We start from the raw sequence: 23,947 nt of genomic DNA, 5'->3' as shown, positions 1-23,947 counted from the left end.
AGTAACTGAGATGACACTGAAAGTTGTGTTTGGGAGTTTGGGCAGCTGCTTATAGGCTAATGGACACTGCTTACTCCATAATGAGACTGACATGTGGCTCTGTGTTATCTTATGTATGTTCAAACAGGACAGGTCCACCTGGCAGAATGCCAGCCGAGCTAACATGTTGTGGAAATGGCCAGCGTTGGCTCAGAGACACAGTAACGCACGCTCACGTGTGTTTGAGGACATACACGTCTATAGGAACAGCCTTCCTCTCTGTACGCTCAGCCCCTCACGCACCCTCTCATGTTCCAAGGTGTGAAAAAGAAGCGAAAGCGCCTCCAGTCAAATCACTTCCGAAGCTTCCAGAGGTTTCTTTTCATGTGTTCAGGGTCAATCAGAGTGAAGGTCTCTTCCTCAGCTGAGGAGGGCTGACCGCACGCTCTTGGTAACCTGATCCCACTGGAAGTCGGACTGTGTCAAAAGGAGAATGTGGCCTTGTAGATGAGGTGTTTCCTATTATGTATAACCACACACACCAACTTCAAACGTGAGCTATTAAAAGAGAGGATAAAACATCCAAAAACACCCCAAAGCCCCAACACACACACACACACACACACACACACACACACACACACACACACACACACACACACACACACACACACACACACACACACAGAAAATAAAAAGCACGCTGATTATAACATTCACAGGAAATCAGTATTTCTTTACATCCCCAAACATACAAATCTACAAAACACTTTTGCCTCCTTCTCTCTCTCTCTCTCTCTCTCGCACACACACACACACACACACACACACTGCAATGTAACTGATTCCGCAGGAGCATTGAGCACCGTGGATAATTGCTAGCACCATTGTGCTGCTCTTCAATGGGCTGGTTACCCAAGAAGCCTCATGTTCGTGTTCATGTACATTTGCTTTGAAGGTGGCGGACACAAAGAGCAGAACCCTGCCCAGAACAAAGCCCTGGGAGACCCTGCTTCACCCACGGACGTCTTTCACGGGGAGAACCACAGAGATAAATGATCTTCTTCCCTGTGACATTGTATATACAGTGTGCACGGCTGAATCAGCGTGTGCATGTGCACACGGGCAAGTTTTAAGGGCTGGGTTAGCTTGTCATCACAGAAACCACAGGATGTGTTTTGTCAAAATAGTTCACCACCTCTTTAGAAGACACAGGGATCTCAGGTTTGGGACCCTTTTGAAGTAATCATAAAAACAATATGTGGTTTGCAAATAATGGGCTCTCCATCGTCTCGCATATTTTGTTTTTTTCAGTATGGTTTAGACATTTTCTGTTTAAATGTAATTTGCAGAGAGCTTACCGTCTTTACCCAAACTCTCACATTTAATTTCTGCTGCAGAATAATCATAAAGAAAGATCTTAATAATTAAGATCAAGTCTTAATTCTGTATCAGTTCAAGTTTAACAGACTTTTATGTTGATTTCTTTCAGGGTACTTTGTATTATCTCATCAATCATAATGATTTATTTGCAGTTGTTATGTAAGAAATAATGACTTCTATAAGCACGATTCTAAGTTACAAGTAAAAACACTTCAACAGCGAACATGAAAACAGCCACAGATACCAAAAGCTGGATATGACACAAACGGAGGCACGCTGCAGACGTGAGCCTCATAAAATGAAGTCATGAAAGAGTAATTCAAAGATTATGGTTTGGTCTAAATTCAAGTAGTAGGATTAAATCACTACAAGAAATACACCGAGTAGCTGTAATGTATGCTGCTTTATGAGAACCTCAACTGATGCTGTGTTGATGTTTCCATGTGTTTTACTGTAAGGCCTGTCTGAAAACCATGTTTAATAGGACAACAAGATATAAAATGAATTGATCCCTGATTGATGAAACAAGAATTTAAAGAATAATTCTCAAAGATAATAATCAGACATTTGCACAAATAAATTGGTGCCCAATACATACATATATATATAGGAATTTTACAAGTAAATATTGAATTGTATGTATTATTGGTCAAATCTCCAAAATATTTGCAAAAACGAGATCACAATGTTTTTCTGTTTGTTGATTTAGTTTCATTTCTATACTGAAGCTCCAGCTTTCCCAGTAATTTCACTGCTGGATGCTGTAAATGCTGCGACATGTGTGACTATGGTCACAACACTACCAAGGAAATTCACTAACAACTGATAGTATCACTGAGATGGACCATGCAATGTAACAGGTTGTGACCATTCGGTCACAGCTGCTTCGTGTGATCTGGGTCTGCTACATGATAATCCATGGGTGTGGTGACTGACGAGAAGAGAGGGCTTGGGCATCATTTACAGGCAGCACATTAAAAACAGGGTGAGTTATGGTTGTTGTACATCGATTTAGTGACGTGAGGTATCCAACTTTACTGCTCTTACTCTCCTCTAGTAGCCGTAACGTCCCCTGTCGCTGTTGTGTCTAACCTCTCCTTCCTCCCTCCCTCTCTCTTATTATTCGGTCTCTATCTTGCCCACAGTGTCCTCACTTGCTACCCGCTCCCTGTCTCTCTTTCTCCCTCTCCCTCTCTGGGACAGCAGATGGAGACTATGGCCCAGTTCTGCCTTTTGTTCTGGGCCCCCAGAGAGACCTGTGGCTTTTGGACAGCACACAGCTCAACTCCTCATATCTCATACAAAATGCAAGCGTCTTTCTTTTCATTAAAAAAGAGGAAGCTGTGGAATGCACATTTTCTGAATATATTAAGGCTGCTGAACACTGAACACCACTACAGACACTTACAACATGTTGAACCTGCCCAGTTGCTAACTTGACATTGTTTTCATGCATTTTAAGAATAAAACCTAAGATGCATTCAGTGTCTTTCACTTTCCTTGATGCATTGCAGCCCATTTCTCACAACAGTGACAGTTTATGATAAATTCCTCTTGATGCTTAGAAACCTCTGTGTCTCTCTGTTGTAGTTTATGGCATCGTGACATGTGATAAATAACAATCTCTGGACTTATAAAGAAACCAGCTGTGAGTGAAAACCGAGTTAAGTAAAGACAGGAGCATTTGAAACAAACGTTTTCCTTTTCTGTGTCCTTCTTCTTTCACTCACACCATCCACACGCGTCAGTGCGTCTCAGGTTCTCCCCAGCTCCACCACCCTGTTGTTATTTTTCATAACGTCTGAGTGTAAATAATTAATGCACGTGAAACAGTGAAACCTCCACCTGCCCAGCTTCCCACCTGTTGAACAGACGCTGGTTTTATTTGCCACTAACACCAAATATAAACGCAGCCTAATACTTAAAGACACCCATAACGCACAGAAACGCACCATCTGTTTGGGCCATTAAATGCAGCATCTCTAAGCTGGAAACGTGGATGTATGTATGTATTTGAAGTTTTTTGCGGTGAACCATCAAATTAAACGCAAACATTATGCAAACTTATGTCACAGCCCGCAGAGAGGCTGTGCTGGATTTCCTCGTTACCCGTGTTGGGCGGTTAACAGATTTGCATAACACACGAAGGACTTTAGAATAAAAAATAATATTAATAAACAGATTTTTCGTTTGGTTTAATTCGTTTTAGTCTGCGGTTGATATTAATGGAGGTTTTAGTGACTGTGGGGACTTGAGCACAGCAGCATCCCGGCTTATTACAGCTGTTTTCTGTTCCTATGATCTCACCTCATATTTACCTACAGTGAACTTTGGCTCTGCTGTTTCCACAGGGTCCCTCTCAAATGTTTACGGAAACTTGATCTTATTTCACCGCAACACGAACTCGCTGCAGATGGTTTTCTGATCATAGTCCGATACAGGCCCGCCTGCACACGTTGTGTTAATAATTTATGCGTCTTCATTATATTCGCTTTTATTCTCCGCATTCAGGAGGCGAGCAGAGAGGGCCCGGATTGTGATTGGTCAAAAACTGTGGAGGGGGGCGGAGCAGCGGCAGGTAGCGCACAGGTAGTTTCAGAAATAATTGCGAACTTTTGTGTCTTTTTCCGTCTTTTGTCCTTCAGACCTGCGAAACACTGAAAAGAAAGAGGAAAGAAACAAACCTCCTTCAGTCACCACGCAGCGGGACAGGGTGCCAAAGCCGGAGCGTGCGTCCGCGTCCACGTGCGCGTGCTCGTTTGAGTGGATGGAGAGGGAGAGAGAGAGAGAGAGGTGTAGCCAACCAACCTGTGTGTGTGTGTGTGTGTGTGTGTGTGTGTGTGTGTGTGTGTGTGTGTGTGTGTGTGTGTGTGTGTGTGTCTTTTAGTCGGGAAAGTGTGTTCCCTCTCTCGAGTCAGGTCCTCAGGGACACGGCGGGGACCCGCGAGCGCTCACCAGCTGACAGCGCGTGCTTCATTGAAGCCAGCCAACACCTCTGCGCACGAGCCAGCCAACAAGAGACTGATATGAAAGCACAGCCCCATTATAAAAAAACAAAAACAAATAATAATAATAATAATAATAATAATAATAATAATAATAGAAAAAAAATAATAAAGAAACTGCAGAGAAGCCGAAAGAAAACAAAACTGTGTCCAGTTCCAGGCTGGAGAAAGACGTCAGGGGCGCGCGCGCCAGGAGCATATGGCGAGCGAGCGGCTGCTGGAGTGAAGTTAGTTCACTATGAATTATAAGAAGAGATCAAGTGTTGAAGACTGGTGTTTGAAATGACCAAACAATTGTTAAACAATAAACTAATACACTGTTTACTTTGTTACAGCCTAAAACGTGTTGTCGTGGTTATATATAGATTTAATCTGTCGTATTATTACTATTACTATCATTATTATTATTATTATTATTATTTTGATTATTATTATTATTTCGTACACGTAGTAGTAGCCCTTTGTACTAGACATCTGATTTAGATAAAGATCAATTATAAAAACGGACTTTATTAAATGTGTTATTGCATTAATATGAGAAGGCAGCGCTGAAACAACAGAGACATGTTGCATTTTCGTTTGCTTTTTTATTCCCCAAATCAAATGAACATAACAACAAATGGTAAAATTGTGAGCAAATTCAACTATGAAATTAAAAAATAAACGCAAAGCAAATGAAACATAATAAATACATGTCAATTAATCTCATCCAGTGAAAGCAAAAGACACACGAGTTCATCTGAAAATACAAAAGGAAATACAAAAGAAGGCAGCAATGATGGCTACATTAAATAGGCTATTTGCATGGAATTGGCAGTACTACACTATCAAACAAAACGAAACAACGGTGTTTACTGTCTCAACACAAAAGTCGCATCTCTCAAGCCTCTGGCTCGTTGGATTGTTAAAGTGCACATTAACTTTTAAAGTTGCAAAACGAAATACATTATACAAACAAACAAACAAAAAAAAACATATTCACAACAACAACAACAAAATGATAGCTCCAAAATTTGGACATTTTCTGGTATAAGCAATTATGCATAAAGGTATGATTTTGTGGAAGACAGCTTCTGTTTTGGTTGGAGTGACGTGGGAAATACCCATGGCAGTGCTGAGAGCGACATGGCAGAGGGGTCTTCCGGCCACGTCTCCATGGAAACTGGAAATTATAGACTATACATCTATTGTTGGCAGAACCAAATTAGGCCTATTTCACATAAGAAAAATCTTTAGACTATGCAACAGGTTGATAAAGTAGGATTAGCCCTATTGTCCAAAACGGAACGTTGTTTTTTTTTTTTTGTTTTTTTTTTACTATTTTCTTGTTTTGAAGATGTGTTTTTAAAAAATCATTTGATTGACACGATTTACGGGCTTTATTCTGTGTCGGCTGCAGTGAACCTTAATATAGTCTGTTATCTTCAGGCTACTTAGAAAGAAACGGCGTGGTGGTGGTGGTGGTGGTGATGGTGGTGGTGGTGGATGGGCAGCTTGAGTTCTGAAAGGTCGTCATCCTCACTCGACTGGAGCTCCATCACTATGTCATCCGAGTCACTTAAGTGGGAGTGCGGGGAAAACTCTCCGTCACTCCGGGGAGACTCTTTCCTTCCACCTCCGACCGGTGCCAGGGAGCTGGCTGCCCGAGCGGAGCATGAAGGAGAAGGCGAACACATTGCGTCTTCAACCATGCCGGAAAACGCAGCGTCGTCGAAGGAGGAGCGGAAAGACATCCCACCGAGGTGGACAGGTAAGCTGCTGCCTGACACGGACACGCGTCCCCTGCAAACCGGCTCCGGGGAAGCCCTGTCTGTCGCTGCGTCGAAAGCAGCAGCGGAGGAAGGCACAGTGTCACGCGTTGGCGAGTTGTCGTCGCTGTTTGACGCGTCGGGCGCGTTGCTGCCGGACGCGGGACCCTGGAGCAGCTCAGCCAGAGCGTTGATGTAAATCTGCGCCATCTGCAGAGTTTCATACTTGGACAGCTTCTTGTCGTTGTCAAACGCCGGGATGACGCTGCGCAGCTCGTCAAACGCGTGGTTCAGACCGTGCATCCGCCTCCTCTCGCGCGCGTTGGCGGCTACGCGCCTCTGCCTCTGGACCCCGCTGACCGGCTTGCTGGACGGGGCTCTCTGTCTGATGGAGGCCTCTTCCGCGGCTCCGGTGATCGCACCTTTCAGTCGGCACAGGTCTCTGACTTTGAGCGCAGAAGAGGAGGGGCTCTTGTCAGACTTTCTGTAGCTGGGAGGGCTGGGATGGCCGGAGGACCCCGGGGAACCGCTCTCTGAAAAACGAATGGAACAAAATTAGGCACAGGTCTGGTTTCACGGCAGAGTTAACAACATGTTTAGAGCTGTTGTAGGCGAGAACACAGAGCAGAGCAGAAAACTTTAACTGTACAAAAGAAACTTTGCAATCAGAGCTCTGTCTGTGTCTCCTGCCATGAAAACACCTGAGTGCAGGTGCTGCTGTTGCGCACCGTCCTCACCGTGGTAGGAGCCCACGCTCGGGCAGGGCGAGTGCTGCAGGTGCTCGGGTGAAGCGGCCTGTGGCGCACAGGTGGCAGCAGGCTGAACCGGAGCCAGCCAGGCGCGTGGGTCACTGCCACCGTTCACGAGCGTCAGTCCAGGTTCGTAGCGGGACTCCTCGAGCTGCTGCCTTCCCCCCCTCTGCACCATCCTCGGGCTCTGCTGCTGCTGCTGCTGCTGCTGCTGCTGCTGAGCACTCAGCACCTCCATGTTTCCAAAAAAAAAAAAAAAAAAAAAAAAAAAAAAAGTAGGTAAACGAAAGACTGGCACTGCGCGGCTGCCTCGCGGTGTGAATACGACTGTCGCGTGCAGGACTCCTTCTCCGTCTCAAGGCGCGGAGTCGGTTTAAAAAGCGGCACGCGCCTGGGAGCCCCCCTCCTCGCGCTGGTCGCGTGTTGACGTCCAATGAGAAGTCTCGGTAAAGCCCAGGAGAGGTGTTTATGGCCCCTCGTAGCAGGACTGTTTATGATAACGTGACAATTTAAGGAGTGTTTAACGCAGGGGAGGTAAGGGGAACCTCCCACAGGACGCACGTGCGCACGGAGTGTGGACAGCGCGAGACTTCCTACCTGTGCGCGTGTCTGTCTAACATCTCAGGCGCGCAAGAGGGAAGTAGAAAAGGAGAGAGAGAGGAAGCTGGAGAGGGTGGAGAGGGTGGAGAGGGTGGAGAGGGTGGAGAGGGTGGAGAGGGTGGAGAGGGTGGAGAGGGTGGAGAGGGTTCGGGTCCCACCCTCGACCAGTGCCCATCACTGTCGTCCACAGCCGGGGCACCTTCAGCTTCATGAGCCCTGACAGCAGCAAAGGATGGTGAGTTCATGGACTCCCAGCAGAAAGTGAAGTGTGAGTCCCACACATCCTTTACAGTTACACACAGGAGTGAGGAACTCTGAAAAGATGAACCAAGTTGTAGGAAAAAAAATAAAAAATAAAATAAAATAAAAGATGCGGCTCCTGGGGCTCGCGCGCTCATTGTCAATTCATTCATTCTAAGATCATCTCCAGTTTCCATTTTTCTTTTGTAGCGGGTCTAAAACCTTTTGATCCAGCTCTCGGAACGCCCTGTCAGTAAAAAAAGGGCTTCACAGAGAACGGAAACATGAGCCGGGGCCTCGCTCTCAACACGGTTTCCACACTGACACGAGCTGTACGAAGCAGTGAAGGGAAAGTAAACACACACACACACACACACACACACACACACACACACACGCAAACAAAGGTGAGGTAGGTGTCCTCAGGTCGGGACAATAAAGGTGCTTCATTCTGGTCCTGGCCTCGCAAAGTAGCATCAGGTATTTCAGGAAGGGAACAACACAAGCTTAGTCAGATGCCAGGTTTAGATCTAACCTGGTAAATGAGCTACTGAACCTAACTGGAGGATGTAGACACACATATGTGTTCAATAGGTACAGTACCTCGGTGTATGACGCACAGTGATCAGTGTCACTGTCCCACTACTGTCCACAGCTTTAACTGGTCTAATTACAGAATCTAGTTCTAAGCAGTAGTTGGACTAACTCAACATTTTAACTGGAGTATAAAACAGTCTGTGATGTGGTTTGTTAGGAACTGTTACAAAATATATATTAGTGGGAAAGATGCGTAAAGCTCCGGACACTGTGGGAACACACAATTTGTGGGAAGAAATCCCACAATTTCAGAGATAACCTAACATCAATCTTTTTCTATTTTTTATTCATGTATTCATCATGGGGACGTCTTGTGGGCTAGAGGTCTGGCGCCGAGTGTTCGCCCCCTCTTCCCACCTACAAGCCCCCTGTCCAACGGGACGGGCCGGGCTCCTGAAGCTACCGACAGGTTGGATATTGTAGCTGGCGATTATTAAAGTGTCGCAGCCACAATGGAGACTCTATGTTCCATTGGTCACGCCTGGGGGGCTCCTCGGGGAGAGGTGGGGGGCTCCCATTCCAATGCGCGAGAGGAGTCTGCGTGCTGCCGCTTCTCATCCCCATCTCCCGGGAGACCGGGGCGCGACGGGCACGAGACTGGAGTGAGGGGAGCTGGACAGGGGCTTCAAAACGTAACTGTAGTCTTTTCCTCCAACTAACTAAACAATCCTAATGTGTCCTCTAGAAATGATCACATCAGAACTTTTATTCCCAAAACTTTATGAGTGCGCATCTATGACGAAACAAGATCAAGTTACTCAAACAGTGGTGCAAATTAAGTCCATCTAGTATTAAACATTTTATTGTATGAACATATAAAATAATATATATATAATATATATATAATCTTCACTGCACTGCTTTAGTTTGCTCTGTAGGTATTTAGGAAAACATAGTAAACGTTAGAATAAAGAACTTTTAAAAAGTGTTTAAAGTGTTGTTTCTTCTGCACATATAAAAATGTATTCCCCCACTAAAACAGCTTTTATTTCTGCAACAAATATTCACATTATGATTTTCACCAAGGCCTGTGATACCTGCCTGCCACTCATCTTCTTAAAGGAAGCAGGGAGCTGTCTGACATTTCAGGGAACCAAATAGTGCCACCGTCTGGTTATTAAAGGCTACAACAAATGTCCTGCTCCGTTGAACTTGACAGCAGCCGTCCTCAGCGGTGTGTCTCTCCAGCTGTTAACAGCAGTGCACAGGCCTTTGAAGTGACAGCCTATTTGAAGTGAAAGACACAAAAGCTTAGCTCATGCTTGAACCTAAAATCTATCCCACACATAAAAATCATCTCACTTCACTCAAACTTTTAAAATGTTAAGAGTTGCTGCTTGTATTTTGCCCTTAACCTGTATCCGGTGTATCCCACATAACTCTACCGGGTTTATTAGTAGAGTTCCTCAAGGGGTAAAACCCTGTTTCATTAAATCACACCCTGCTTGCATCAATCAATTTGCCTTTGCATTTGTTCTGGATCAATTGGCGCTTTGAAATTTAAAAGGTCAAAACTACACTGTGACACACAACTTATCCCCCCACCCCCAGATCCTTAGTCATTAGTACAGGTTTGAACCTCTAAACTAGATTTTTATCGACAATCATTGACTTCAGCGAAGAAGAAAGAAGAAAAGAGAGAGTGCAGGATATAATACACACAGAAACACTTACAATGATGGTCTTGATGCAAGAATAACTAGGTGACTTGTACAGAATTCAGTGTCCACTGTAAAAGCAGACAAGGTATATCCATTGAAATTAAACTCTGTGGAGACAAATCCGTAAATCACACAGAACAGAACAGTTTGTTCACACTTTATATGAAATTTACCTCTACATTAGCAAAGACAACAAATACCATCCCACTGTAGAAAACCTGTTTATTAGACAAATTATACACAGAAAGCTTTGCCACTTGTAACAGAGGCCCCGGTTTGTTCAGTTTTTGAATAATATGCAACACATACAACAAAATAGGCCTATATTAAATACTGTACATCATAAATTTTTGAAAATTATCAAGTAAATCCTGTAGTTCTATGTATGAAATTAAAAATGTTAAAAGATAGCGCAAGAGCAAGTGTGTGCATGCTTTCTTTTTAATCAACTTGCCATTTTTGTTATTTAGCCAGCAAATCATAAAATGAACTCAGAATGACATGAGAAAAGCAAAGAGTTCATGTCTATGTGTTTATGTCGACCATGGGCAGGACATCAGAAAACCAAAAGCAGCGATGTGACTGCTAAACTCGACACTAAATGTCTTTATGATATACTCTTTTCTTTTTGTTAAACAAAAATAGCATCGACGTGTAAAATATACATTTTTATAATGCCTCTTTCATTTATACTAAATAAAACTTTTTAAATGTCTGAGTCCTATTTGTCATTCAATAGCCATACTGTAGCCTAATATAAGAAAAGAATGCCTAAGAACGCTTGCATCAAAACACTGTGGCTGAGTTCTCTACGCACAACATTATGCGGTTTTAGTTCTTAAAGATAACAAACTGAAAACTTGTTCTAAACAACTAACATTATCAATTATTAATACAGTGTTAGTGAAAAAGGTTTGGTTCCATTTTATCACCCTGCCCCCTAATCCACAAAGTAATCCCTCAATCCCCTTCATGTACCGTTGCCCTTCCTTACCCCAAAATGCACCTTAATGGTCTCATTTTAATTAATTGGCACTTAAAAAAAAGAAGTTATATAAACAGTACCCTTAACATTACAGATATGAAGTAGAAGAGTATTTCAGATTCATCTCAGTCAAGGCAGCCATTGGGCTCCAATGACTGTTGACTCTTTGTGACATTCCCATGACTCTAAAGTACAACCGTAAATTTGCTGCTTTTAAATGTTTCCAGTACACATTGATTTTTTGGGATTTGACTGGACACTGGGAGGGCGCAGCTAACTAGTTGACATGTAAGGTCTGTACTAAAGATGTTGTTGCAATGGCTTTTCCTCATCACAAAATCAACTATTTCACCATTTGAACCTGGTAAGACATAATTACTGAACTCGAACATGACACAGCCTTAGAGAGTGAGCTTTTATCCTTTTAACACCTGGGCCATGGCAGCACTAAAATTAAGCAAAACAAAAATAAAATCCAAATTAAAAGTTTGAATGACTTAATGACGCAAAACCAGAGACTACAGCACTCATTTAGCAGTTTTTCAAAGTTTGCCGAGAGAAAAAAAAAGTAGACACCTCAGAATAATGTCATTTTTTGTACTTCCTGACCAAAACACATTCCACGCATTAAAATCTATTTTTTTCAGAAACAAAATTCAATAAAAGACATATAATAAGCATAAGCTTTTTGAAGTCTTTCGGCTTGTCTTTTATGGTCTTTTTCCTTTAAGTAGATTTTTTTTTTGTACCATCCCTTATTTAATATCCTTCTGAGAGTCTGATTAGAGGATCTCACCTCGACTTCAAAGCAGATAGCACACTACAGGTGAGGAAAGAAATGGTCAGATCTACATACAATCACTTACAGGTCTGTGGGCACTGGTACAGTGCAGTGGGATTGACAAAGAGTCTTTAATGTGCATCAAAATGGTGAAAACAGTTTCAGGCTGATGCACCAAAATGGCAGAAATAGTTTGTGATCGATGCACCAAACTGGTGATTCTGCAGTGTCGTACTGTTGCACTGTCATGGCATTTCAACAGTTCTCAGACAGATGCACCATGAAGGTGTCAGCATGTGTTCAGCTGTAAAGTCTTAGGTCTAGTCAGGCCACCACGTGGACACAATCTCGGGGGATGATTACAGTTATTTGTGAAACAACACCAGAGAATAGAGAACTGAGTATGGATTCCCACATAGTAAAAAGGCAGAGTAAAACTGGAGAAGTGGATTCTTCCAATAATCACTGAGATTGGGCCTTTTCGAAACCACAGTCGGCTGCTGTATGCGTTCCCAGGGCTACAGACAGAACTATGTTATATACGCCTTCATATAATAACTGCCCCGTAATTGCTTATTAGTTAGAGGCCCTTGGAGCTGGTTCATGGCTAAAGACATCCACCAATGGCAGCCTTGGGGCTCACAAGAATATAGACATACTGTATATCCTGTGGTTGGAGAAATATTCACTAAACCCTCAGAGGTGGGGTTCAGACAGAAGTTACGTAATTTCAACAAATTTCCGTTACATGAGACAGTCCTCATGTCATAAAACAGAAACGAACGAACCAACAAAAAAATCCTGTTTCACACATATCCCCAAAAATAATCACCCAAACAATCACAAGAACGACAACAGCAAAAGCAAAGATTGAGCCCCTCCCCCCCCATTCCCATTCTAACCCATTCATTCTTGCACCCCACCAGCATGGTTTGCAGAAGGATAAGGAACACCCCAATAGACCTCCACCTAATTCGTCCTCTCCACATACAAAATTAACACCCCTGGAAAGACCCAAGCAGAAACTGAAAACAGAAAGGTTCCTATGTACACAGATCTTTATCATCTGACTTTTTAGCTCAGCCATAATGTATTTTCTTCTGATCACCCCGCCTCCTCCTTCTGCTCATCCTCCTTCTTCTTTCTCCTGAATCAACATATCCTTGGCAACTCCTCATATGGAGGTGCCCCTGTCTGGGTCATTGCCATATCCAAAGTTGGGTCCTGGACCTGTAGGTTGATAGGGGATAGAGGACATTGTTTTAATGGGGCTGCGGAAGAAGCCACCATTAGGGGCCCTCTGCCTGAAAGGACCCACACCGCCAGTCCGGTGGTCCTGGAGGACACCCCCGCCACTGCTACCGAAACCAGTGGAAAATCCGGCGGCGGCTTTAGCAGAGAGGCTGCGGCTGAGGGTCTGGATCTGCTCGGGGATGAAGGTGGTGGTGGTGATGTGAGTGTTGCGGAAATCACTGATCTGCTCCAGTGCTTGGCGAGCAGCAGGCAACGCATCCATGTCAAGGGGTGTTAAATCGACGGAAGAGGTGGAGAACTGCTTGTGGGGGCTTTCATCCTCGGTGCACAAGCTGTTAACCCGGCGGTGTAGGTGCTCCAGGTCGATCTCCTTATCGTCCTGCAGATGGGGAGGGGCAGGGAAGGAGTAGAGCAGAGGAAAAGGAAGTGGTGATGGTAAATGATATAAGGGAAGAGAGGTTAATGAGTAGGGAAGGTAATGAACGTGGTGGGAATAAAGAAGTTGATAAAGAATGGTTGAGAAAGGAGGGAATATTATTTTGTTTGAGAATAGGAGAAGGGGATGAAGGAAATGGAGAAGGCAATAATAGGATGTAGTAAGGAGGAGGAAGATGGTAAAAAGGATGATGACAGATGACAGATGTCATAAGAAAAGTTGGGTAAAGGAAGGACAGGAGAGAAAGCAGGTAGAGGAATGAGGGTAAGGCAATAGAGGAGTAAGGAAATGGAGAGAACAACAAAGGAAACCAGCAGAGTATGCACAGAGAGGATATTTTGAAAAAGAAGTGAACAAGGATGGAGTGTTTTATTCAGGGATATCATCCATCCATCCGACCCCATATAGATGATAGGAATTATCATATTGTAAGCAACAGTGAAGGAGATGGAAAAATAAGGCCAAGACATGTACACAAGGAGATGTTGTTTTATTTGATAATAAAAGTTAAGATTCAAATTGTGATTGGTGCAGTAGTGGGAGAATAAGAAATATGGCAGCAAAAAATGCAAGTTAATAAAATTAAATACAGGTAATGATGTAATGGGAAGCACAGGGGAGGAAAGAAGGGTAAAGATGGAGGGGAAGATAGAGAAGCACACTCTGAGCAGTGGTCAGGATATTAAAAGAAAGAAACATAAACACACTTCTACAAGGTCTTTAAGGGAGTGCAGACAATCTGGAATACACACAGAAAACACCGCCACCATGCTGTGTGCTCTGCGATTCCAAGGTGCTAGTGTCTACTGTCAAGTGTTACCATACATTATCTATCAGTACAGCAGAACTTATTTTATGACAATGCAAAGGCTCAACAACACCTTACTTATCATATGCATATTCTGGCCACCATGCCAAAACATTCACGTTGAGATTAACATCTCATTTTCAAGTGAATTTTTCAAGGCCACAGTTTATTGCTGCAGCTTCTCTGGCTTACGTATCAACTGTATCATACCTTAAACAATCTCTAACACATTTCACAATCTTAACAATTCAACCTAAATGCACATAAATTAACTTAAGGCTTAACTTAAACTATATGTTAAAGGAACCTTATAAAAAAATTACAAAGCATATACTATACAGCTATATTTACATGTAACTTATCCACATGGTATAAAGGATGGTAACACTCAGTGAGAGGAGTATCATGCTTTTACTTGATAGGGGAGGATGGACAGTAGAGCTGGGGAGCTCAGTTTGCAATGAATGAGGTGACAATATAGAGTAGAGAGCTCGGGTGAACAGTGTTGGGAGGTGCTGGAGAGAGTTTCCAAAACTTTTAAACTTTTGCAGTGTCCACAAGCAATGTGTACACAATGTGCTTCTCTAGGTTTAAGGGAGGTAAGTTAAGGTTTCCTGAAAGGTTGTAGAGGAAGGTGGTGGGTAGTGAGGGATGTCACATAACTTTAGGTGCCTTATTTTGATGGTTCGGACGTCCTGGTAACATTGTTTGGGTAAAGTCAAACAGGTTTTTGTAAGGAGAGGAGTCACATTATTGGGGGGAAAAGTAGATTTACTGACCGTGTTGTTTGGGTCGGGGGGATCTGGAGGGAGCTCTGGCCTTTGTGTTTGTAGCTCACGAACAGAGGGCACCATCACTGGTGCCCCCTGGTTGCCATCTAAGGAAGGGACAGTGGGAGGAAGGACAGGACAAGGGGGCGCTAGTGTCTGTTGTGACACTATTATACACACACTATATGTTTGTAGGAGGGGGTATCGAAGGGGCAGAATTAGTATCAAAAGAAATGAAGGGAAGTGAAAGAGAAGAGTGAATCACAAATGCTCAGTCTGCTGTACGTGGGTAATTATAAGGAGTGACTGAAAAGGACTGAGGCAAGGAAAAGTGGAGGGTGCTTTTGGAAAAACGGTAGGACCTGACTGCATTTACTGTAAATTACTGTGAAGGAGGGACACATGTCTACCATTATAATACCCATTGTGACATTAAAGAAGTTAAGACTCAATCATCCAAATGATCATAATTAGTATATAAACACACACCCAAAAAACAGGTAGATGTCTGAAACAAATTTAAATATACTTTGCTAACTTTTTTGTGTTTTATTTGGAAAACAAAGCCAAGTTTACATCACAAAATGCTTTTTGGCTTCATTTTTAATGTAGAGTTTTATAAAAAGACTATATGTTATATAAATATTTGATCACAGGCTTTTTACCTGCATGTATGACTTTACAGAGCAAGTAACATTGACTGTTTGGTCATAGAGGATGCTCTACTTGCCTCTAGATAGAAAGACAACGCCCTCTAATGGCACATAGGCATCATTGCACACAAAGTCAACTGGCAATATGCCAGATATCTAAACGTTTCCGAAAGAAGCTTCCAGCAGAGTGCTTCACTATACTGTGAACATCAAAGTTTGAACCCTGCTCCCTGACAGTCATCATTTGTCTTACTACATTATCATTCATATATCATGACATTTCAAATAGTGCCTGTCTTCAAGCATTACTAACCAATGATTTATTTTTATCTTCTACTGTATGTATAACCTTGGGGTAGGAGGTGAGGTGGTGAAGGTTGTCATTCTCATTTTGGGGGTGAGCTCGGAAGGATTGGTGGGTTCGTAGGAGTGCTGCACAATCAGGGCACAAGGAATGTCGCAGCATGCTGGGGGCTGGTAATGCGTTGCAGTGGGGGCAGTGGTGTTGGCGGTGTTGGGGGTCAGGTTCTGAGTCTGACCGCCCAGGGCAAGAGGGTGCTCATTGGGGCTGTGAGGGCACGGATCAGCAGCTTGCCTGGCAGATGGGCCATCTGCCTGTGTCTGGTGTGAGTGTGCAATGTTCGTGTGGATGTGTGTGACCAAAAGGGACAGCAGGAGAGAGACAGAAAGAGAGAGGACAATGAAAGAGAGGTGTGGAGTAATTCGTATACATGTGTTTGTATATTTGTGTGCATGCAAGTTCAGTGATTAAAACAAGCCAAAAAAAAAAAAAAAAAATGGTGCCAAATATACACACAGGCAGACAAACGGCAGGCGGGCGGAGACGAAGAAAGGATGAGTGGCAGACAAGATCAGGCAGATGGAAGAGTAGTAAGGTGGAAGAGAGAAAGAATTCATTTGGAGAGACAGACGGGTGGGGGGTGAGCAAGAAGAAAGACATGGCAGTCAGTCAGCACACACAGTTGAGCAGGTCGTTCTGTGTTGTGTCCTCAGAGAGACATTCACACAGTCATTATATACCTGGAAAGGGGAGGTGTTTAAATGGCATTTTGTATTGCTCTCTCCCTCTCTCTCCCCCTCGCCCGCTACACCCCTCAACACAGAGTACTTATCTACAAAAACAAAACAAAAAAGGCAATATGAGAGCTTTGAGCCACAGTGACACAGATCATCACGCAGAGTTAGAACGAGGAGACCGGCAATTCCCATCCAAACCACACAAATCCAAAAAAATTGAGGTGTACCAAAGAAACTGGTACACAAGGAAGTGCCTGTTCTTCTCGCGCTAAATCTACATGGATTATATGAAATATCAGACATGGTCAAAACCACAAATGTCACCATTATGGAAGAGTTCTGACATCAGTCATTTTTGGTATTTTGGCGACGTGCAGCATCGCAGGTGCTCACAGGTCTGAATTTCGGAGATTGAGAATGATTCCAGTGACAGAACTCTTTCATACAAACCTCTGATAGAACATACATAGGGCAAAAAGGGTAAAGCAATACAGCTGCTCTGGTATGAATGAAATGGGTCTTGGACACTCATCTGGAAAGAGCTTCTCCAATGAATCAAGATGTCAAAATTTAGACTAGCTTCCAAAGCAGCGGTAAGGGCACCTTGATCAATTTTTCATTAAATATACAGTGCTATCATTACAAACATACCCCCACATCACAACAACACCCAGGCATCATTCCTAAATGAGTTAGGTGCTTCTGTGCAGCAGCAATAAAGAGGAGGACAACCAATTTCCAGAGGTATCAGATAATGTATCGTTATGTGTTACAGAATGGAAAGATATACATACTGTAGTGCACTGTAGTCATAATTTGACTAAGATATATGCTATCAAACGTCCCAAAATAGTAGGGAAGACTTGCAGGGAGACAGTTCCCCCTTTATTTTGTGCACATGTCCTTATTAAATATGCTCAATCACAAAACATTTCCTATCACTGCTGACCCACATTAGTCACTGTCTCTGTGGAAGTGTGTTTATTAGTGTTAGTGAGTGTATAAGCCCGGCAGAAATACTCATAAGCAAACTGTGTACACCAAGAAGCAGGCTTATAGATAACAATGTCAGCCATTCCACAACACACAACACGGAGTCACAAACACAAACACTAGATAGCTGACAGTCAGGAGCAGTTAACACAGCATTACAGCATACAGTATGAATGCAAAGGCAGGTGCAGACATGTACAGTGTGTGATTATGCATGTTTTAGTATGTATAAGCAACAAAGACACAAACACAGCTTAGTTGTTTTAGACTTAGAACAGTGGATAATGAGTTTCCATGTGTGCAGGAAGCATGAATGGATATGTGCATGTGTTGTGTGGGGGTGGCGTTTTGGCCATTAAACACGATGGATAATAAGTATCTAAGTACTAAATTTAACATGAACTGAAAACCACTGAGGCTTATGGAGCATGTTTAAAACAAATGTGTATCTAGCATTAATGGATTTCACATCTGAAACAAAGTTTGGGCATTTCTTTTATTGGCACAAGCCTGACATGATGACAGAGGTGAGGAAAATGATGTGTATGATGAGTAAAATGTGTGTATGTGGGATTGCAAGCTCATTCGTGTGGCGTGCATGAGAGCCATTATATTAGGGAAGGTGTTTGTCAAATTAGGATATGTTATTTGATTTTCCACCGTAGTTATTTGTACATAATCTAAAGTTCTTAACAAATGCATTAAAGTGAGGCTCAGATGATCAACATGACAGTTGACAATTGTATGCAAAAGGCCGGACATATTTCTGCAAATTACATATGTTGATTTTTTTAAAGTAAAAAATAGAGCTCCTGCAGAAAATCATACTGTACATTAAAGATTATTCTCACTTCAAATGTTAATGCATCGTTACTCTGTATATAAAAGGGATAAAACATTATTGTTTCATTTTTTTCTACCTGCAAAAGACTCAAAACTGCATTCACTTAGGCCTTCATTGATGTGTTAGGACTTAAAACAGGTTAAGTCATTAGGTACTGTCAGCTGATGACTGAGACGATAAATTCTCAGATTCTTGTGGTAACACTCAAACAACTAAGGGTTCTTTTAAGAAACTCACTCTGAAAATGAAGCTAATTGAAGCTTACAAAGCAAGGAAGGGTATAAAAAACTTATCAAAGAACTGCCAGCTTATCTGAAATGTCACTAGGAAATGGCACTTAAGAGAAAGTGTGGAAGTCAAGACAAGATGTGGAGTACCAGAAAACTCCACCTGTGACCTCACAGTGTCTGAAGTACGCAAAGCAACATCTGGATGAGCAAAAGTCCATTATATTTTTATTTTGTGTAAATGTTTTTATCTTAAACCCCATCTTAAAATCTTAAAAGTAATTTGAGAAAAACTACTTCTATACATTAAAATAAAGTACTTAGGACATGCAGAGACATTCCTGACATAAACTTTAACAATGCATTAACATTTTGAAGGAAACAAATAACAACTTCTGTAATGTGGAAAAGGATTTGAACACCACTCAATTAATCTTGTTGTATGTTGCACACTTGCACACAACAGTATGTAAGGTCATTCAAAATGTTCTGTGTAGCATTATAAGTGCTTATGCCTATGCATGTCTTGATTCTTTATCTAAAATAATAGTTGGAAAACTCAAAAAGCTAAAGAGTTGTGGCAAAACAATGTAGCTGAAATTATAGGCTGAATTCTCTTTAGGTTGAGTCTATTTATGTTTTACTGTCACACAGTATCTCTCCGCGTGGGTGTAGGGCATTGGAAGAAGACTCTTTACGCCAAGTCTGAGTTCTCAATTCCTACTCTTGATGCCAATGTATCTTATTAAGCCTCATTTTTTGGTCCCACGCAAAAGAGCGGTTCACCAGGCTTTCTTATTTTATGAAAAGCTTGCAAAAATGCCCAGGCCCCCACACGCAGTGCAAGCTGAAGAGATGTTAACATTCTCTGTGGCAGGAAGATGGAGGGCAACAGCTTCTTCATTTAAACTGACAGAGAACAAGGCATCTGGTGGAGGTAATTACAAGCTCTATGGTTTGCTTCACTTTATTAATTTAACTTCAGGAAGTTAGATGACATTAAAGCCACCGGCCATGACTAAGGCCAAATTGTACAAAGAGGCAGAGTTTTCTGAATCAATAAAATGCAACATATGCAATTTATCTAATTAGCTGCTTTGAAGTTGACTTAAATTTGTCTTCCTTCCTCCACTGAGGCAGGACACGCTGCAGTGGTCCCAGCTTGATTCTCTCCTGTTCTGTTCTCAGCAACCATCTTTGCAGCTGGTTGCCCATTTGAAAACACAGATGGTAATTTGCAGCTGAATATTCACACAGGTTTAACTTATGTTATGACAGCACTATTGTACAGTCAAATAAAAAACTCACGAGTTGAGTTCTATTTCAAGTTGAATTGTCTTTTTTAGGCAAGTACGTTCGAAACTGACTAGCTTATAAATTCATCTCTGACCACATCTGTAGTGGTGTTAACTCAAAGGTGAGGTGAAATGCTTGTTTTTACAGTAGCTGTGTGGAAAAAGTTCCAATCCTCCTTCTCCTTTCTGTGTGTTTGTCAGGCTGGTGGTTTTAGATAGAAAAAAAAAATCTGCAGCATTTTCTGATGAATGATGTGTTGGTGCCGCACATATCCGGTGTTACGGTGCTGTTTGATCAATCATCAGGGCAATGCTTTGACAGGGTGAAGGATAAATGTCAGGGGTCAACTATCAAAAACAACTGTGGCTCACTGAGCCAGCTCCATTTGCCCAATGGAAACAGTTTTCTCAAAATGCGTTATTAGTTTCTACTTAACTCGGACACCCCACTGCTTTGCTTCTGCAGCTATCACAACACTTTGTTTTGATTTGTCAAAACAACATTTTATGCAAATTATATACCTACAGTAATGGTCTTTACTGGGGTGCTGGGGTTATATTTACCTGTTTGACAGGGTTAATGGAATTGTGTCATAATTTTGTGTCATATAATTGCATCAGGTAGATCAACGTGACTTCTAAATCAAAATGAGTGATTTCCCTGTGTCTTACGCCTTGATATGCGTTACATTGAACAACATCTACAAAGAGAATCAAAGACTATTACTGTTGAAATCCCTGCTGTCTCCCTATTCACTGTTGTGACTCCACTCCTGCGCTCAGTCAGGGGCTGATTCCACTGACTGCTCTTAGTGGCTAATGACGATAGCAGGGGGGTAGATGTGTTTTGTGTGTGTCGCAACTGAACCACACTGTGCTTAACAACACTTTGGGTTCAACTAGAGGTTTGGTGTCTTTGTGGCTGCTCAGTGGTGGACAAGACTACCGGTTTGAATGACAGATTAAAGCTGGTAACTGAGCAGGGGGCTGGAGGTAGGGGGGTGTAATCGGTGTATGTGTATGTGTGTGTGTGTGCTGGAAACAAATGCTGCCTGTTAATAAATGAGACAACACTAGCAGCTACTTGCATGTGTATAATGTAGGATTTCACATTCAGAAACTATTGCAGACATTGGATTGTGACCCAGCATGATATTGGGAGCAGTAATGTGGTTTCACCAAATGAATAACTAATAATAACTTTATTATTTAGCTAGCTGGAGCTCTCTCTGTTTCAGTCATATACAGGAGGATCTTTACATAACGGGTGGTAGCATGCTGTGTAAATATCTAATATATTTAACTTGATTTACCAACGCAATTAGAAGATGGGCAATGAAATTAAGGCAGCAATACAGAAGAAATTAAAGTAAGCGTAGGCAGACTGCAGTCAACCTGCTGTTGAATATGTTGCTCTGTTCGTACTACAGCTTAATGACACATCAGGCCAGATGCATGGGGAACATGAGGTGTTTGCATATGGTGAATTAACTGAGGTAGAAAGATGGTTCGTGCTTGTATATTCACTGAGGTGCACCAATCCTCTCACATTAGCAAGTCCAGTCTTAAACTGATTTAGTTCATAAACCAAAGAGCAATTTAGGTGGAGAGCAAGTGCAATAAAACAATTAAATCAATCAGTAAACAAACAGCCCAAAGGACATATGATAAATACAACTAAACATTCAGCGCTGTTGATCAGTTGCAAGTAATTTCAGGTGGTGTATGAGACAGCAGTAAACTAAGCTGTGTGAAACTCAAAGGACATCACCACTTAAGTGGTCACTACTTACGAATGAGAATACACAACTTTCTCAGAGTGATGTAGTAATGAACTATTTTGATCAGAAGCTGCTCATTTGATCATTCGGATCCAACGGTTCAGAGACTTTTCATGTTGCAACTTTCCTCTAAATTACCTTCCAGATGATTGGTGTTATCGGTCTTTTATCATGAAAAGTAACCTGATGTGACACTAAATCATCCTGGGTATAGTCACAATTTCCATTCCCATCTTTTTGTCATCTTTTCTAATTTATTCTGGGTGGAACTTTAAATTAGCCTGACACCAAAGATTAAGGTGATAGGGGAGAAATCTCTTACTTGATTCTGGTAGTCAGAGTCATGCTGAGATGCTCTTTTAGACGATTCTAATTAGTGTAATGATCATCCCGTTTTCCCATTAAAGCTTATTTTGGTAACCAGGCAACAAAATCTGTGACACATTATGATAGACCTTTCAAAACGCCTTTTTTCTGATTGAGGATGAGTTAGTTTTATATCTTTAAGGAAGGGAAGTTGAATGATAGGTTATGAAACTGCTGTGCATAAATTCTCTAAAGTCATTATCCACAAGTTAACCTTAACCTTATGAAATAGCTTCTTTATAAGCGAGGGTAGAAGTAAGAAGCAGTAGAAGCAAATTACATGATGGCACATCCATTTTTCTACTAAAATTAATCTGTGCTGCTTTGCACCTCCGTTTAATGTGCTACCAACACATAAATAATTAAATCTAAACCCAAAAGTGAAAATATTATTTCACTTGTAATTACATTTCTTTCAGTTCATCACTGGCGTGTTTTGCATACCACATTTGCTACACTTGGCTCCAATTTTACAGTTTTGATTAAAGTTATTCACTTGAACACTTTCTCCCTCTGTGGTTTGGTAAACATGACAGTAGGCGTCGGTGGTGACAAGGTGGGTAGAGGTTGAACTGAAGTTGAATTGGAGGTTTGCTCCAGCCTTTGTTAAATTCCTTTGTGGATAAAACAGTTACTAAAATTGTTACTGAATTGTTGCAACAGCGGCAATCACTCATTATTAAATTCTGGTGAAAAGCGCCTCAAGATAGAAATAGAAGAGCAACTACATACAGTATGCTGCCATTTGGGTTTTTCTTTGATGTTACCTTTACTGTCTGTTGTGGAGCAAACAAAACTACCACATCACAACAGACTGCTGGGTTTCTACCTGGGGAAGATGTTGCCAGAGTCACTGTGATTGCCTCAAATGATATGCCTGCTGAGGTGATCAACCGCACATAAGCTGATTGGATATTTCACACGGCGCTGCTGCTAATTTAGGTGGAGAGTTGCCACTGTTTGTAGAATAATACAACGATTTATCCATACTGAGAATCTAAATTTGGACCGAGCATGGTCAGAGTGCAAAGAAGTATATGACTTTTAATGTAATCTTGGTCCGGAGAGAGTGAATGTTTAATTATGAAAGCATATAGCTACATCCACTACCTAAACCATCACCTAACCCCTGCTAGTGGGTGTGTGAGTGTGTCATCTATTATTATATCATAAAAATGTTAGATATGTCATTTAGCATCTGTGGAAATTGGCAATACTTCAAATCAGCAAATAAGGACTAAGCAGGAATAACATGAGCAAAAAATAAACACTCACTTCAATTAAGCTAAGTTAAATTTGCTGCTTAATTCAGTTTACACTCACATTCAATTTGCGTCTGGCAGGGAATATTTCTTTGGTTAATCATTTTGATAATTTGATGGCAACTGTAGTTGTGCAAACAGTTTGAATTAATAACATGACAAGATGCTTTCTACGTTGACAATCCCATCAAGACTGGGATTACGGGTGAGAACAGGAAATGAAACCGTTGCTGTCAGGGCTTTGGAAAACATCCAAGCTCTATTTGACCTTTCCTTCTCTTCCTCAGACCCAGAACTTTATATTCACAAGACAATGCGACAGATCAGTGCCAGATAAAGCACTGGAGCAATAATACAGCAGTACATACAGTTCCAGTCTTGTCTTGCTATTGGTATAGTATTACTGATGTTTCTTGTATGTAAATTTAGTTCTGGGGACATGACACTGTGAGCACAGGAGATTATTATTTCATTTTTTCTTACGTTGAGTCC

The 23,947-nt window shown here is 41.9% G+C and overlaps 2 protein-coding genes across 2 annotated transcripts in view; both read right to left on the bottom strand.

Moving 5' to 3' along the window:
- Window positions 1-5,800: 5,800 nt before the first annotated feature.
- On the bottom strand, window positions 5,801-7,102 carry atoh1a (atonal bHLH transcription factor 1a). Its single transcript, XM_026343029.1, has 2 exons — window positions 6,853-7,102; window positions 5,801-6,648 (listed from the first exon to the last, which is right to left on the bottom strand). The coding sequence occupies exons 1-2, from the start codon at window positions 7,100-7,102 to the stop codon at window positions 5,801-5,803; spliced, it is 1,098 nt and encodes a 365-aa protein (XP_026198814.1).
- A 5,584-nt stretch (window positions 7,103-12,686) lies between these two features.
- Window positions 12,687-23,947, bottom strand: part of grid2 (glutamate receptor, ionotropic, delta 2) — a 394,704-nt gene continuing 383,443 nt past the window's right edge. Inside the window, exon 16 of the mRNA XM_026343567.1 lies at window positions 12,687-13,361. Within this exon, the coding sequence (XP_026199352.1) occupies window positions 12,903-13,361 (459 nt within the window). The 3' untranslated portion in view covers window positions 12,687-12,902. The remainder of the gene's footprint in view (window positions 13,362-23,947) is intronic.

The sequence above is a fragment of the Anabas testudineus genome, chromosome 9 (genome assembly GCF_900324465.2).
Source record: "Anabas testudineus chromosome 9, fAnaTes1.2, whole genome shotgun sequence".
Lineage (NCBI taxonomy): Eukaryota > Metazoa > Chordata > Actinopteri > Anabantiformes > Anabantidae > Anabas > Anabas testudineus.
Note: the sequence above shows the minus strand (reverse complement) of the source record. Positions and strands in the feature narration are given on the sequence as shown.

What these genes read in the sequence shown, in the direction of transcription:
- atoh1a (XM_026343029.1), bottom strand. Translation starts at nt 7,102, where the DNA reads ATGGAGGTGCTGAGTGCTCAGCAGCAGCAGCAGCAGCAGCAGCAGCAG. An exon ending in GAGCGTGGGCTCCTACCACG is followed by an intron (nt 6,649 to 6,852) that starts GTGAGGACGGTG and finishes TTCGTTTTTCAG; the next exon opens with AGAGCGGTTCCCCGGGGTCC.